This window comes from Prorops nasuta, unplaced genomic scaffold (assembly GCF_024137725.1).
Source record: "Prorops nasuta isolate Cenicafe-Biocafe unplaced genomic scaffold, Cenicafe_Pnas_1.2 PNAS00032, whole genome shotgun sequence".
Lineage (NCBI taxonomy): Eukaryota > Metazoa > Arthropoda > Insecta > Hymenoptera > Bethylidae > Prorops > Prorops nasuta.
Window position 1 is genome coordinate 2,466,053 of NW_027116829.1, and position 12,692 is coordinate 2,478,744.

At 39.8% G+C, this 12,692-nt stretch overlaps 1 protein-coding gene across 1 annotated transcript in view; it reads right to left on the reverse strand.

The window, feature by feature from the left end:
* The window catches only part of unc-13, an 84,244-nt gene that overhangs the window by 2,581 nt on the left and 68,971 nt on the right, over nt 1–12,692 (reverse strand). Inside the window, exons 10-16 of the mRNA XM_066743039.1 lie at nt 5,355–5,496; nt 4,704–5,150; nt 4,278–4,428; nt 1,189–1,923; nt 836–1,057; nt 267–713; nt 34–165 (exon numbers count right to left, since the gene is read on the reverse strand). Of these exons, the coding sequence (XP_066599136.1) occupies nt 34–165; nt 267–713; nt 836–1,057; nt 1,189–1,923; nt 4,278–4,428; nt 4,704–5,150; nt 5,355–5,496 (2,276 nt within the window). The remainder of the gene's footprint in view (nt 1–33; nt 166–266; nt 714–835; nt 1,058–1,188; nt 1,924–4,277; nt 4,429–4,703; nt 5,151–5,354; nt 5,497–12,692) is intronic.

Below are 12,692 nucleotides of genomic sequence, written 5' to 3' on the forward strand. Positions count from 1 at the left end.
AAGTTTTGAGGGAAAACAATTTTCTCTACGTACCATAACACCGCTCAATGCATTCTTAACATCCGGCTTTCCGGCCATGTGGTTCTTGAAGAGCTTCGACATATCCTCAATTTTTGCGTTTGCTGCGAGATTCTTGGCATTGTCCGTCAAGTTCTTGAACATCATCTGATGGCAAGGAGTATTAATTAGTTGAACAAACGTAAGGTGATAAAATTGAAGATGGAAAATGGAAAGGATTTAAAAAATTTTTTATCCAGTAAACTTACGCTTTTATCGGTCATTGGTGGTAGAACAACCGTCTTCTCCAGTATTCTCATAACGATTTTCCATAGCTCCTTAAGAAGCCTCTTCAAGACGGTTTTTTCGCAGGATTCGGCGTATAATGATAAGCTCCCATCAAGAAGGTCCATGAGAGGCCTCAATACTTTATCAGCTTCTACCGCCACTGCATTTCCTTGCTGCGCCATGTTCACCTGTCCGCCACCTTTGATGGCCAGAAGAAGGTCGCCCAATTCACGAACCGATTCGGTGATTCTGGGCTCGAGACTCTTCGCAAAAAGCATCGCCAAGTCGTCTAGCGCGCTGTTCAATTGCTGCTGTAATTCTTTCAAAATATTCGCAGCATCCTCCTCTAAGGATTTTCCGCCCATCGACTCGAACATCTTCTCTAGCTGGACCCGAAGTTGTTGTATGTTATTCATTAAAATGCATGCCTAAAATAAACATTTAATCACAATTATTCATGACCAAGAGTATTCTTTCCAATAATCCTCGTTAATTATCACTATCTTATAAAATAATCTAATCTTTATATCTGCACAGTTGTTTAACTTACAATACGTTCCTCCTTCATATGACTAGGGAATTCTTTCTTCACGATATCAGCATAAGCCACGAGAACCTTCACTATAGTTTTCGCGAATCTCTTCATGTACCTCTTCCAGATTTCAGGATCTGGACATTCTAATTTCGAAACGACTTCGAAACACTGCGTGAGTTGCGTGAATACATCCACTACGGAGACACTGAAGAGGGCGTGTTCGCTGCTTCGTTGGAACTAAAATAAATATAATTAATATTTTAATAAAAAAAAAAAAACCTTGAATAATAAATCAGAAACAAGATTGAAGATGATCCAAAGGAAAGATCGTATTAACGATAAAACTGGAATTTCGCGATAATGCTCACCCCATCTTTCTTATCCCTGCTGAAGGCCCCATGAAGATACTCCAAGGAGACATCATCGTTCTCGTTAAGCCATTGCATCACAAAGGGCTCAAACCAGGCAGGATATTCTGGCACGGTGTCGTTATAAGGCGGTACGTCCTTAACGTAATTGGTATGCAGCCATTTGACCTTGAAGTGCAGATTCATGTAAATGGACGACTTGCAGAGTCTGTGTTGCTCGTGCTCCTCGAGGGCGTATTTCATATCGACTGCGAAGAGGGACCACATAGTGGCTGCCGATAGTTGATCTATACTAAGTTCGTGTGGGAATTGATTCATCACAGGTGCATAACTATTCCTATCCTCTTCTATCACAGAAACTATCAGAGCTATGAGCTTGTGCCAGAAGTCCAAGGAGTCCAGCCTGGGTCCCAACTGTTCCGAGTCTTTTTTGGCTTCACTAGGATCCACTTGGAATTCCCTGTTGTACAGATCATTGCAGTTCTCAAAGAGAAATTGGTAAGTCGATCGCAAACACGCTATGACGCAGTCCTTGACGACTGTGCTTGCTCTTGGAGGACTGGAGAGTTCCTGCACCTTCATACGGAAGAACGTGATACTCGTCAGCAAATCAACCGTGCTCTTCAGATCCATCAGCTTCTCTTGACTCGATGCTGGGAAGTTGTTTCTATACAACGATAGATCTATCCTAAGAGAATTGTGCAACTGATCCAACAGCTTCACGAACTTCTCTTTCTGTGAAAAAAAGACATGATGATTATTTAGAATAGCAGATCGTGTTAAATGATAAATCTAATTTCTGTTACGCTAATTAGTTTTTTAATACACTTTGTACAACTCCAATAGGACTTTTCTTGTTTCCTGAAATTGATATCCTGTCTTAACGTAGTATAAATTTATTTATGTACAAATATATATGTATAGATTTTATCGTTTTTCCTTGTAGTATATAGTTGTACGTCACACACACTGCAGTCTTATTTCGCCCCGAAAACAATTCGCAGGACCCTTTGGCGAATTGGAATTCGTATGGTATGCTGGGCATTTGTTAGTTTGCGGGGTGAATATAGTTATGTACTATATCTATATATAGATATACATATGTCGAACGCAGCCGTCTGAAATTTAAGGGAGCACGCAGGGGATGGAGTCACGCGCATTGTTTATGGCTGATAGCTGGGATTTTGTATCGATGTGAATGAAACAACCGACAGCGATGCACAAGATCAACGGGGAAAACTACCCCCCGAGAAATATGAGGTGCGAAAGGGTCCAGAATATCTTCTCCCGCGTTATGCAAATAAACAGTTTCAACTGTTTTCAATATCATCGTTAAGGGTATAATAATAAGCTCATACGATGCGAAGCTTCAAAGTTTCTTTTGTGGTTTATCGAATTGTTGTATATGTTTTAATTGATAAATCGAATGAATAAATCAATACTGCTAAAATTCTTTTCTGTAATCAAATTATTCTTTTGAAAGAAAAAAATTGAGAAAAACAATTAGTGTACATCCTTTTTTGGATAAGTCTCATTCTTCAAAGCTTCACTGGGATTTAGCGATATCGTTCTACCATCAGCAGGGTGTAAAAAGTTTAATACGACCAACTTGTATATGCTATAGGTTACGGGAGAGCCGCTACAGTAAAGTTCCTACCAGATGTTTCTCCTACCTGGTATTTTTCCTGCAGGGAAATCCAAGACGAACGAAAGATGTCAAAAGATCTTAATTAAAATCTTAATGAATTTGTTATTTTTTTTATTATTTTAGGCGAGGGTCTTATTGTACTACTTTTTGCTTTTCGTTATCTTTCTTTCTATATTCTACTTCTCTTTTTGTCACATTAGAGAATAACGAATGGAACATTTCGCAGACAATAGAAAAAAAAAACTTTTCTCAGTTTCGTTCAGAGCTTTCTTTCACTCTCTTCTTCTAACTCTCTTACCTCTCTCTCTCTCTTCATCTTTTCCTTTTACTTTCAGGGACTTAATAGAAGCTTCATGAGGCAGCAATATTCTTACCGTACATGACATATATTATCATTAAGGTTGAGCTGGTTTAGAAAAAACGAAAAATTTCTCGTCTAAATTCCCCTCAACTCTTTGATTCAATAGATCCTCTTAACAAATCGGAAAATTTATCTGAATTTATGTCTTCTTTAATTATTATGCTAATATTTTTGCAAAGAAACCTCTGTCGGGGATAGAAGCTACAATTTAAAAAATATCTTCTCTGTAGTAATATCTTGCTGCAGGAAATGTGCCATAATTTATAATTTAACTACAATAATGCCAAGTATTTAACAGCGTCCATTATGGTAAAATTAGAGAAAGAGAGAAATGGCTGTTTATACCGCAAGACCGTGTATTACAATATTTTAGTATCCAATGATTTTAATAAAAGGCAAACATTGGTCTAATGGTATAGTTGTATAGAGGATCGAAAAAATGTGATGCAACGGATTAAAACGGAAATAGTATAGAAATAATGAATGGATTGTGTTGGCAGGGGAGTAGGTCAATAAACTTGCTAACAATTGTCTACGTGCACCGCGCTCTTTCTTATTTATTGTCCCTTGCTTCTCGGTAACCATTAATAAATCTTCCAAGCATTGCGTTTCAAATCAACCCAAAAAGGCCACTACACATCCTAATTAAATAATTCTCTCTACTAAAAACCCGCTCGATCATTCTTGATCGACGTAAATTTAAATTGATTCCAATAACAATCTTCTCATAATTATATAATAGACGATTTACTATGTTCATTTTATTTCATGTGTGCTTCCACTCTGGAAAAAATCCGCTAAGGCAAATTGATACGTTTATTCAACAGACAAGTGGGGATCTATTCGAATGTAAAAGTCAAGATACGGAAGTGGCACGCGGAGCAGACTGGGTGACCAGGGTGGGAATAACGGATGACTTGGGCTTTCAGGAAATTGTAGGGGCATTTCTCAACGGAGTATACGCCCCCTCCCCCCGCCGCCCCCTTCCTTCCAAACCCTGTACCCTCAGTCGTCTTCCACCCGTTCACCACCCCATGGCTATCTCCTATCCCTGAGCTTGTCCATTTCACGTAAACTCACCCCGAAGTTGCTGGCAGCGAATCTATCACTGGCAGAGACTGCCGAGCTCGCAGATGCGTGGGCGTAGTATGCGTTTATATTCGCTAGCAAGGATGACATGACTGCTGGAACACCTGCACACAGGTACTTTGTGGAAAGACAGTGGAAGTGTCTGAAAAAAAATAAAAAGGTCTTACTTTCATTCGTCCATATATATCATATATGCTACAATTGCCAATAATCTCCAAATAGGACTCGTACTAAATAACATCAACTATATTACATAATAATTGTGGTAATTTTGTAAAATATTATTCCATCACGCGACCATATTGAGAAGCACGTAATTGAAAAAATTGATTTCTGATCAATGCTTGGATAATATTTTAGACTGTGCGGAAGAAGCAGCACGCGATTGGTGGAAGGTAATTTGATGATGTCACTTACGTCATGGCTTGGTAGATGCTCTCAATGCCATATCGCATAGCAAACTCGTCGACGAGCTCCTCTCCAGGTGGATCGAAGTAGACTTTCCAGGCATCGTCGCCTTTAGCTTCTGGCAGCACGACCAACCCTTTCCTGGACTCGCACAGGCTATGGAAGAGATTCTCGTGCAGGCACGTGTACTGCACGTGATAAGGCGCCACTTTCTCCTCTCCCTTGATCTCCACACTGATGTGCAATCGGATGGCACCGGAAACCGCACTTTTGTCCGTTCTTTTCTCCAGATTGTACCAAACGTCCATCTCGCCGCTCAGAGTTCGAACCTCGATGATCGTTTGACCAAGGAAATCGTCGCTCTCCCTCGTCAGCTTCTGTCTCAGCTTCGACTTCAAATCGTTATCCTCGTCCCACACTCGAACTTTGATTCTGTCCGACGAATTGTGACACTCGCTGAAAATATCGATCATTTCCGTGGTTGGTTATAAAAATAATATGTTTTTTTTTGTGCAGTAAAAACTAGCAAGAGAGCAAAGTGCAGTTTGCAATTCTTCTTACACAATAATTCGATAACACTATATAAATAGCAGGCGATTAATGAATTATTCATTTCAGCTGGAAAGATAATATATTACTTTGAGGTTTTTATATACTTACAAGTAAAACTTCTCGTTCCACACAGGATTCAATTCTCTCGGCATGGTTTTCGTGCGTTTCTTTACTTTTCCAACCTGGACTGTGACGTATGGGTCGGACGTTCCGCTTTTGTCTTTGGCTATCAGACCCTGAGCGCAGATCACTAAAGAAATGATGAAAAGGACGTGAAATAATGATCTTTCAGTTGTAGATTATCTTGCCTACGCTATAGGATAAGTATTGCGAGGATTTTGAGCGTTTAAATAAAGTCGTTTCACGGCACTCGAGACTACATTGATTTTCTATTTTTATCGGGAGATAATTTTGTTCTTCGTGGTTAATCGTATAGATTTTGGTCGACGGACGACTATAATGCTGTAGTTGTTTGATCCACTGTGAAAAGTTTGAAGAGCCCGGCAAAAGAGAGTGACAAAAAAAAAGGATTGGGGACAAATACGTTTGTGGAGGAGAATGCGAGGAAAATGATAGTCGGCTAACGGCAGTTTCGAAACTGGCCTGCTCACCTCACCCTCGCCACGACAATAAAACTTTACTATCATCCCCCTCCTACCAACCCTCGATTATTCAACTTCGCATCCGGATTTCGTATTCCCGCTGCGTTAATCCGACTTTACGACTCACCGATTGCAGCTTCGCGCTCTCTTGCCTGATATATCGCTGACTTTTTTCACTTCCAAGGTCACGCTTCCTTACTATCAACACTACTGACCTTATTTCCCTCAAAATCCTCGCTCCCTACGATCCCGGTAAAGACACTTGGCGCGAGTTTGATTAATTAAGGAAAAACAATTTTATCGAAAATATCAAAATACACCACAATTTCACACAAAATTTATATCTACAGTGATTAGATGCAACATTTGGTTGGTTAGAATTTTAAGGGATTTTACGTATCGTGTATGTAATCAAGGGGCACGTGTAAGAAACACTGAAAGGATTATAAAGCGTTGGAGAATTTGAAATTTTCGAGATTTCCAGTAGCACAGTATTTTTTAATAAACATTGAGATGCATGCAAGTGTATTGTTAGTTGGAGATAACGCTCACGCATTGAGTATATCAGGCTAGTTTGAAGCGTGCATAAGCCGGAATTCAACTTGCACAGAGACACACATAATAATAAAGCAATTATTACGTAGTTGTGCGTGTGTGCCACATTTGTCGTTATTGTATTAGTGCGATGAAAACACGGATAGTGGGATACACAATATACTTTTAAAAATTTGCACACATACACGGTCATTTTCATGCTACAAACTCCTCCCATTCAAGAACGATTTTACCTATGCTATTCATCGTTGAACGTCGATTTCATACCTAATCTCATTAATCAACTAGTCATCGGCACAATTCACTGAATTGTGTCAAGTGTCCTCGTCTCGTACGTGCGCTTGTACTTATATACGTGTGTGTTTGTGTGTGGTGTGTGTCAGATACCTCTCCTATAAACCTACTGCCACTCGTATCTATGTGCAGGTTTATCGCAATTCATTCGTCATTACAATCACAACACAAAATTAATAATTTATAACAGCAGCAACATTTCTGTGCGAAAATACAATTATGCATTTAACTGCGACTGTGTCTCTTGTTTTAATTGATCTCTCAGTTTTTTATACGTATGAACACAATACCAACGATGAATAATGATATATAACGAGTCTTTAAAGGGACCCTTCTGTCGCATGAAATTTTTATGCCAACGCCTCTTTCATTTCAGTGGAAAAGACTGAATATTGAAAATTGGTGCTATATACATCCGTTTTTAAATCAGATATTGCGAAAATCATGTCGAATCTTCAGACTTTAAAGCATTGCATATTTGAAAGGTGCGTAAACTGTTTTACGACCCTTTTCAGCAGTGAAATGTCTTTATGCAGGGGAGATTTCTTTTTTTCTCTCTGTGTGTTATATAATATTGAGTGTTTCGCGTAAAATATATATGAAAACAGCAAAATGCATATTTTTTGTGCGTATCATTTTCATTTTTATCTCTAGTTGCGTTATTAGTTATGCGAGCTCGTTTTAAAAGTCTTTAGATTAGTATTTCACTGGAGGACGTACAAGACAGTTAAATTATTACGATAAGCTTTTAAAAACGTGGGGAGTCGGGAGAATAATTAGAATATTTACCGAATAAGAGGATCAGAGCGCGCGTTTCTCTCCCTCGCGCGTAATACACACGGAGCGTTGCACATTGTTCCTAATAGAGAAGGCGCGAAAATGCGGCAAAGATAGCAGGAAGCTTGACGCGAGAACACAACCGAGGTCCAAGAAATAGAGAAAACTGGGTGAGCAGTCGGTGCTACTTCCGTTTCCGCTTCCGGCCCAGCAATAAAATCTTTTGGCTCGCTGAACGAGAATGAAATTTATTCCAAGTCTCTGGGTCAAGGTACCCGCTAAATTATAAATTAAAACGACAGCTCAACCATGCATGAAACTTGGAAAACCAACACTTATATGTATACATATACCGAATGAATATTCCAAATTAATTCCATATAATTTAAAATCCACGCAATTTTAAAACTAAGGGTCTACCGGTGAATATTTGCAGTTGAAAGCTGTATATAGCATCGGTTAATTCCTTTAGTTTTGTTTTCCTTTTCCCCGAAGGCGAGCATCGAATTTGCGATTTTTCTGAAATTCTAAAAATCAATTTACTCCACAGAGAAGCTATATTCCTCTTTTCTCTTTCACAAGTAAATGTATCTGCTTACTTTGTAAGGAGCCGCATTGATTCCTTTCTACGATTTTTTTCCACACCTTTTTTCAGCTTTAGGCAGCAGGAAGCTTAAAAGCATCTTTGCATTCGCGAATACCACGGAAAAAAACTCATTCCTAAGTTTCATTGGCTTTCTTCGCCAGCTTTCAGCACGCTCCGCTACTTACTTCAGCTTTTCATCAAACTTTCCGCTCATTATTTGTGTTTTTATATTTATCTTTCATCTTTTCTACCTCCACTTTACCTTCTCTTCCTTGCAACTTGACGCAATTTTCATCTATCAATTTCTCCCCCTTTTTGTTTCTTTTCTCCTTAAACAACTGATCTATCTTATCTTATAAAACATATTTGCTATTATACACTTTCCTAACTTCAAACTCAGCCCGCGAGTTACCCAAACTTTACGATGATTTATAATTCGCACGTCCCTCCCAACAAATCCACCATCGATTATTCCACCCAACTTTTAGAATGACATTTTATACAATCGATTATTTTATCGATGAATCCAGGAACATGGAGTATGGCGTCTGAAAGAAATTTATAAGCAATTCTTTTTAATACGCTTGGCTCGTGCTTGGATAACCGGACAATCGATAGTTTTTTCAGGACAAAAAGTCTATGAGAAGTTTCTACACTTTAGACACATAATGCTATATACATATAGTTATTGACAAAGGAGAATCAACGAATTTTCGACGATGCGAAAGGCAAAACCACCGGGGAATCGTGAAGAAAATCGAATTTCCCGAGACTCTCTCTCGACCTATTCAGCTTTTATTTGTCTGTCTTTGACGTAAACGTCCCGCGAATTTCGTCTATCGTTCAATATTCTCGTCAAATTCAATTTCTCCTTGTAGATTTTTCGCGAAACCCTAACGCGAATTAGTTTTACGAACTCGTAAAGTTCTCGCGGCAAAAGATAAGCTGGAGTACGTACGTATATAGCTTCGCTCTTTCCACACGCGAATACCGAAATAGCCAATTGGATAAATTAAATAAATACAATTTTGTCAAACATCCCTCTGGAAGCCGTTTCTCGAACGTCTTATACACATATCATATACGTGTGATATACACAGGTGTGTGTATATCAAGATAATTAGAAATGAGAGTCAAAGATGCGCATGTGTGCAGGGATTGATTATATTTAAAGGAGCAAGTTTCGAGTATTGTAATTTATTCCACGAGTGAAAAGTGAGCCATCTGAAGTTGCGTGTTGTATGGTTTATTGCGAAATGGAGGAAACGGCACGTGGAATGAAAATGGCTCCAGTTGGTTTTCCGTGAGTTTACTGGTTTGCGCGGATCGATAGTTCAACGGACAGGCAAGTGCAGCGAGTGCAGTTGCAGCCCCTGCAGCAGCGCCTGCACACACACACACACACACACACACACACAGGCCTCTCCTTTAAATTCATTACACTCTTTCTTCCAGTTTTCTTTGCAATTTTATTCCCACCCCGCCCAAAATTATCTCCAGCGGGAAATCCAGTCCGATATTCGGTTGGTGATCTTCCCTGCATGCACAGCCGCACCATCACCAAATTGCTGCATTTGGACCAACCAAAATGACGCCGTTTGCAATTAAAATGGAAATTAACTGTATTCCACTTTTACCATTTATCTCGAGCACCCTTAAACCTGATCTCTACAAAATTAAATTACTTTACTTTCTCCAACACTTTTCCACGATTGCCCCCGTTGTCGCAAAAAGCTACATGCCCTTCTTTCACATTTCTCCTAGCCTTGCGCTTCTTTCGCGCCGCACGTCGTTCGCGTTCGGACGCCAAATTATTGATATATTTAAGAAAATTTTACCGCTTCGTCACATTATTTACTCGACACGCTTCGATCTTATATTTATATGCAATTGACAATTTCCCAAGCGAGCCTTTCTTTCCAAAGCTTCGATTTTTCTCGTCTATATGGAAACTTTGAATTGGACATCGAAGCTCGTTTTACAGAATATAAAGAACGTTTATAGAGATTTCCAAACACGCCTTTGGAATACAATCCGGTATCTTCCCAAGTAAAATCATATCAATCACATCGAATTGAATGTATTTTCAGTGGACGCTTTAAAGCTTTTCATCGGTGCTCTCGCGTGAAAATCGGTCAATAAAATATCTCTGATGCGCCACTGGATATTTCATCTCGAGTTAGCGATTGATACCACGATATGGAGCATCATTCTTTGTATTGGTGTTAGAAGAAAAATTGCATCGATACGCGCGCGCACGCACGCGCGAGCTGGCTAGCATAAGCGATTAAAATATTTAGTGATTTATTCTCTGTGCTGGATTTAGGTGAAAAATATTTATATATATATATATATATATATATATGTATGTTTGCTATCGTGATGGGTTTTTCGAGTGGCGAATGATTAATTTTCAGAGTTTTTCCTCAAGCGTGTCAGTGTAATCGGCGTGAGTATTCGGTTAAGTGTGGGAACGTGATAGTAATGATTATATATTATAGTCGCTTAAGTTATATCATATATGAGAGAGTTTTATTATCGTGTCACCTGTAATGGCGATCTTGCAGGACCACTTGCTGGTGCCTTCAAGGACCATCTGCTCTGCCTGCGCTAGGCTGTCTATATGCGTGTCCGGGTCGACCTGAAACGTCGTGCTGAAAAGAAGACAATACCCTCGTCAACCAATCTTCCTACTCCCCTTAAAAATTTCAAACCCTTTCTACCCCCTCTTTCATCCACAGCTCCGTCCCTCGCTACGTGGTCGTCGGTCTCGTGAAATCCTACACGAACAATCCGCGCAATTCCCTTATCTCGTTCCACCTGGTAAATTTCAAGTTCGAAGATACCTCGAATCCCAAACTGCCTCCAATATGAAAATGAAGAAAGGAGGAAATCTTACGGAGAACAATATGCTCCGAGAATTATTCATTCCTGAATTTCTGCAAAAGCTTTCTTGGAGCTTCCTTATATATAAGAAAATATAGCGGCGGAAGATGTATGAAAATTCACCGAGCCCCGCTGCGACAATAGAGGGAGAAAAATGAAACCTTGCGATACCCAGAGCGAATGGTGAAAATACGAGGATAGATTATTGAAATTCTATTCGCGTGACCATGCAAGTGTAAAAGTAAATTCATTCATAACTAGTAAGAGGAGAAGGAAAGTACTTGGAGATACAATTGTCACTGTTTCCATGAATGTATTCTATTTCGAGGTGATTTCAGCTGTAGTCGCACAATAGATTCTGGCAAGCAGTTTACCCCTTTCCAGGGTGCACGTTATAATCGAACTTTGCTCGAGTTCTGATTTCGGAATGCTCGGGAAAATCTAGCCAAATTTTCATTGCTGTCGATAAAATACTGCCAGGGGTTTCAGAAAGTCCGCTGCGATAGTGAGATCCTTTGGGAAAATTGATGAATTTTATCCCTTAAAAATTGCTGATCGACTGGTTTTATGGCGGGAATAAAATAGGGGATACAACTTGAAAATTTGTATTAATCTGATAAAATAATGGCAGGGTCGAGCAAAGGTGGTTCGCTTGGTGATATATTATTGCTCGTAAGAATAATATGGACTGGAATGGTTGGAACGAAAGCAATTATGCTGGCATACGAGACTAATTGGTATACGAGGACGAGGTCGCGTGACTCGAGCAGTTCGATAATACCCTTCCGTTTGGCTAAACGGCACCAACTTTAAGTAGGAGCGACCGATCGATCTGCTATTTCGCCTCCCCCCCCCCCCCCCCCCCAACCATTCAACAGGATTTCTCCTCGTATTCCAGTGACCTGGTCCCTTAGACCGCGGATGAAAGGTGCCTCGGTGCCACCTGTTACCCTCCGGAATCGCGAATTAACATCCCTCCCCCTCCCCTTTCCCCTATACCAACATTTCTGACCAATACTTCGAATAAGAAAACTTGTTGCACGATTTACGTGGCCTCCAGCCAACTCTACCCCCTCCCCCCTCTCACCCAGTCCTCCAAAATTATCAATTTCTCTTCCCTCTTATCGAATTTCAATAATTATCATTGAATCGCGTAATTTTTCCCCGATTGAACTATATTTTATTAATGACCCAACGATTGGAAGAAATTATCAAACGTAAATGCCAAATTTAACGTCGAGAACGCGAGTATTTTCTCCGATGAGTTTTTAATCACTTTTATCGCGAAAGTGTCTCTGTGGAATTCGCCAAGAAAACAAGCGTTTTTCGAACAAGAGATTCGCAGATAGTAATTCTTTGCCAGCAAGCGAGCCACAGGTGGATCTTTCGGAACGAGTTCAGGCCAATTCTCGGTCCACACACCTAACGGACTCTCGATCGATGACTATTATCCACCGCTTTCTCCTACTTGCTCCGCTATTGCCATGCCAGATGTCCAAAAAGCGAGATTTTAAAGTTTCAAAACTCCACCCAAATAAGAGTTTTAACATAAAGCATCGAGAAACGTGCCAAGTATGTAATACGTATACAATATATGCTTCGGCATATATAAACATACTTTTAACAATTACTGTACCAAGATAGTAGAAATTTAAATAAAAATAAACCTCGTCGCGGCTGGCGAGGAACGAATAAAAAATTAAAGGGCATTGATCCGGAAAAGCTGAACTAGAACTAATACTGACC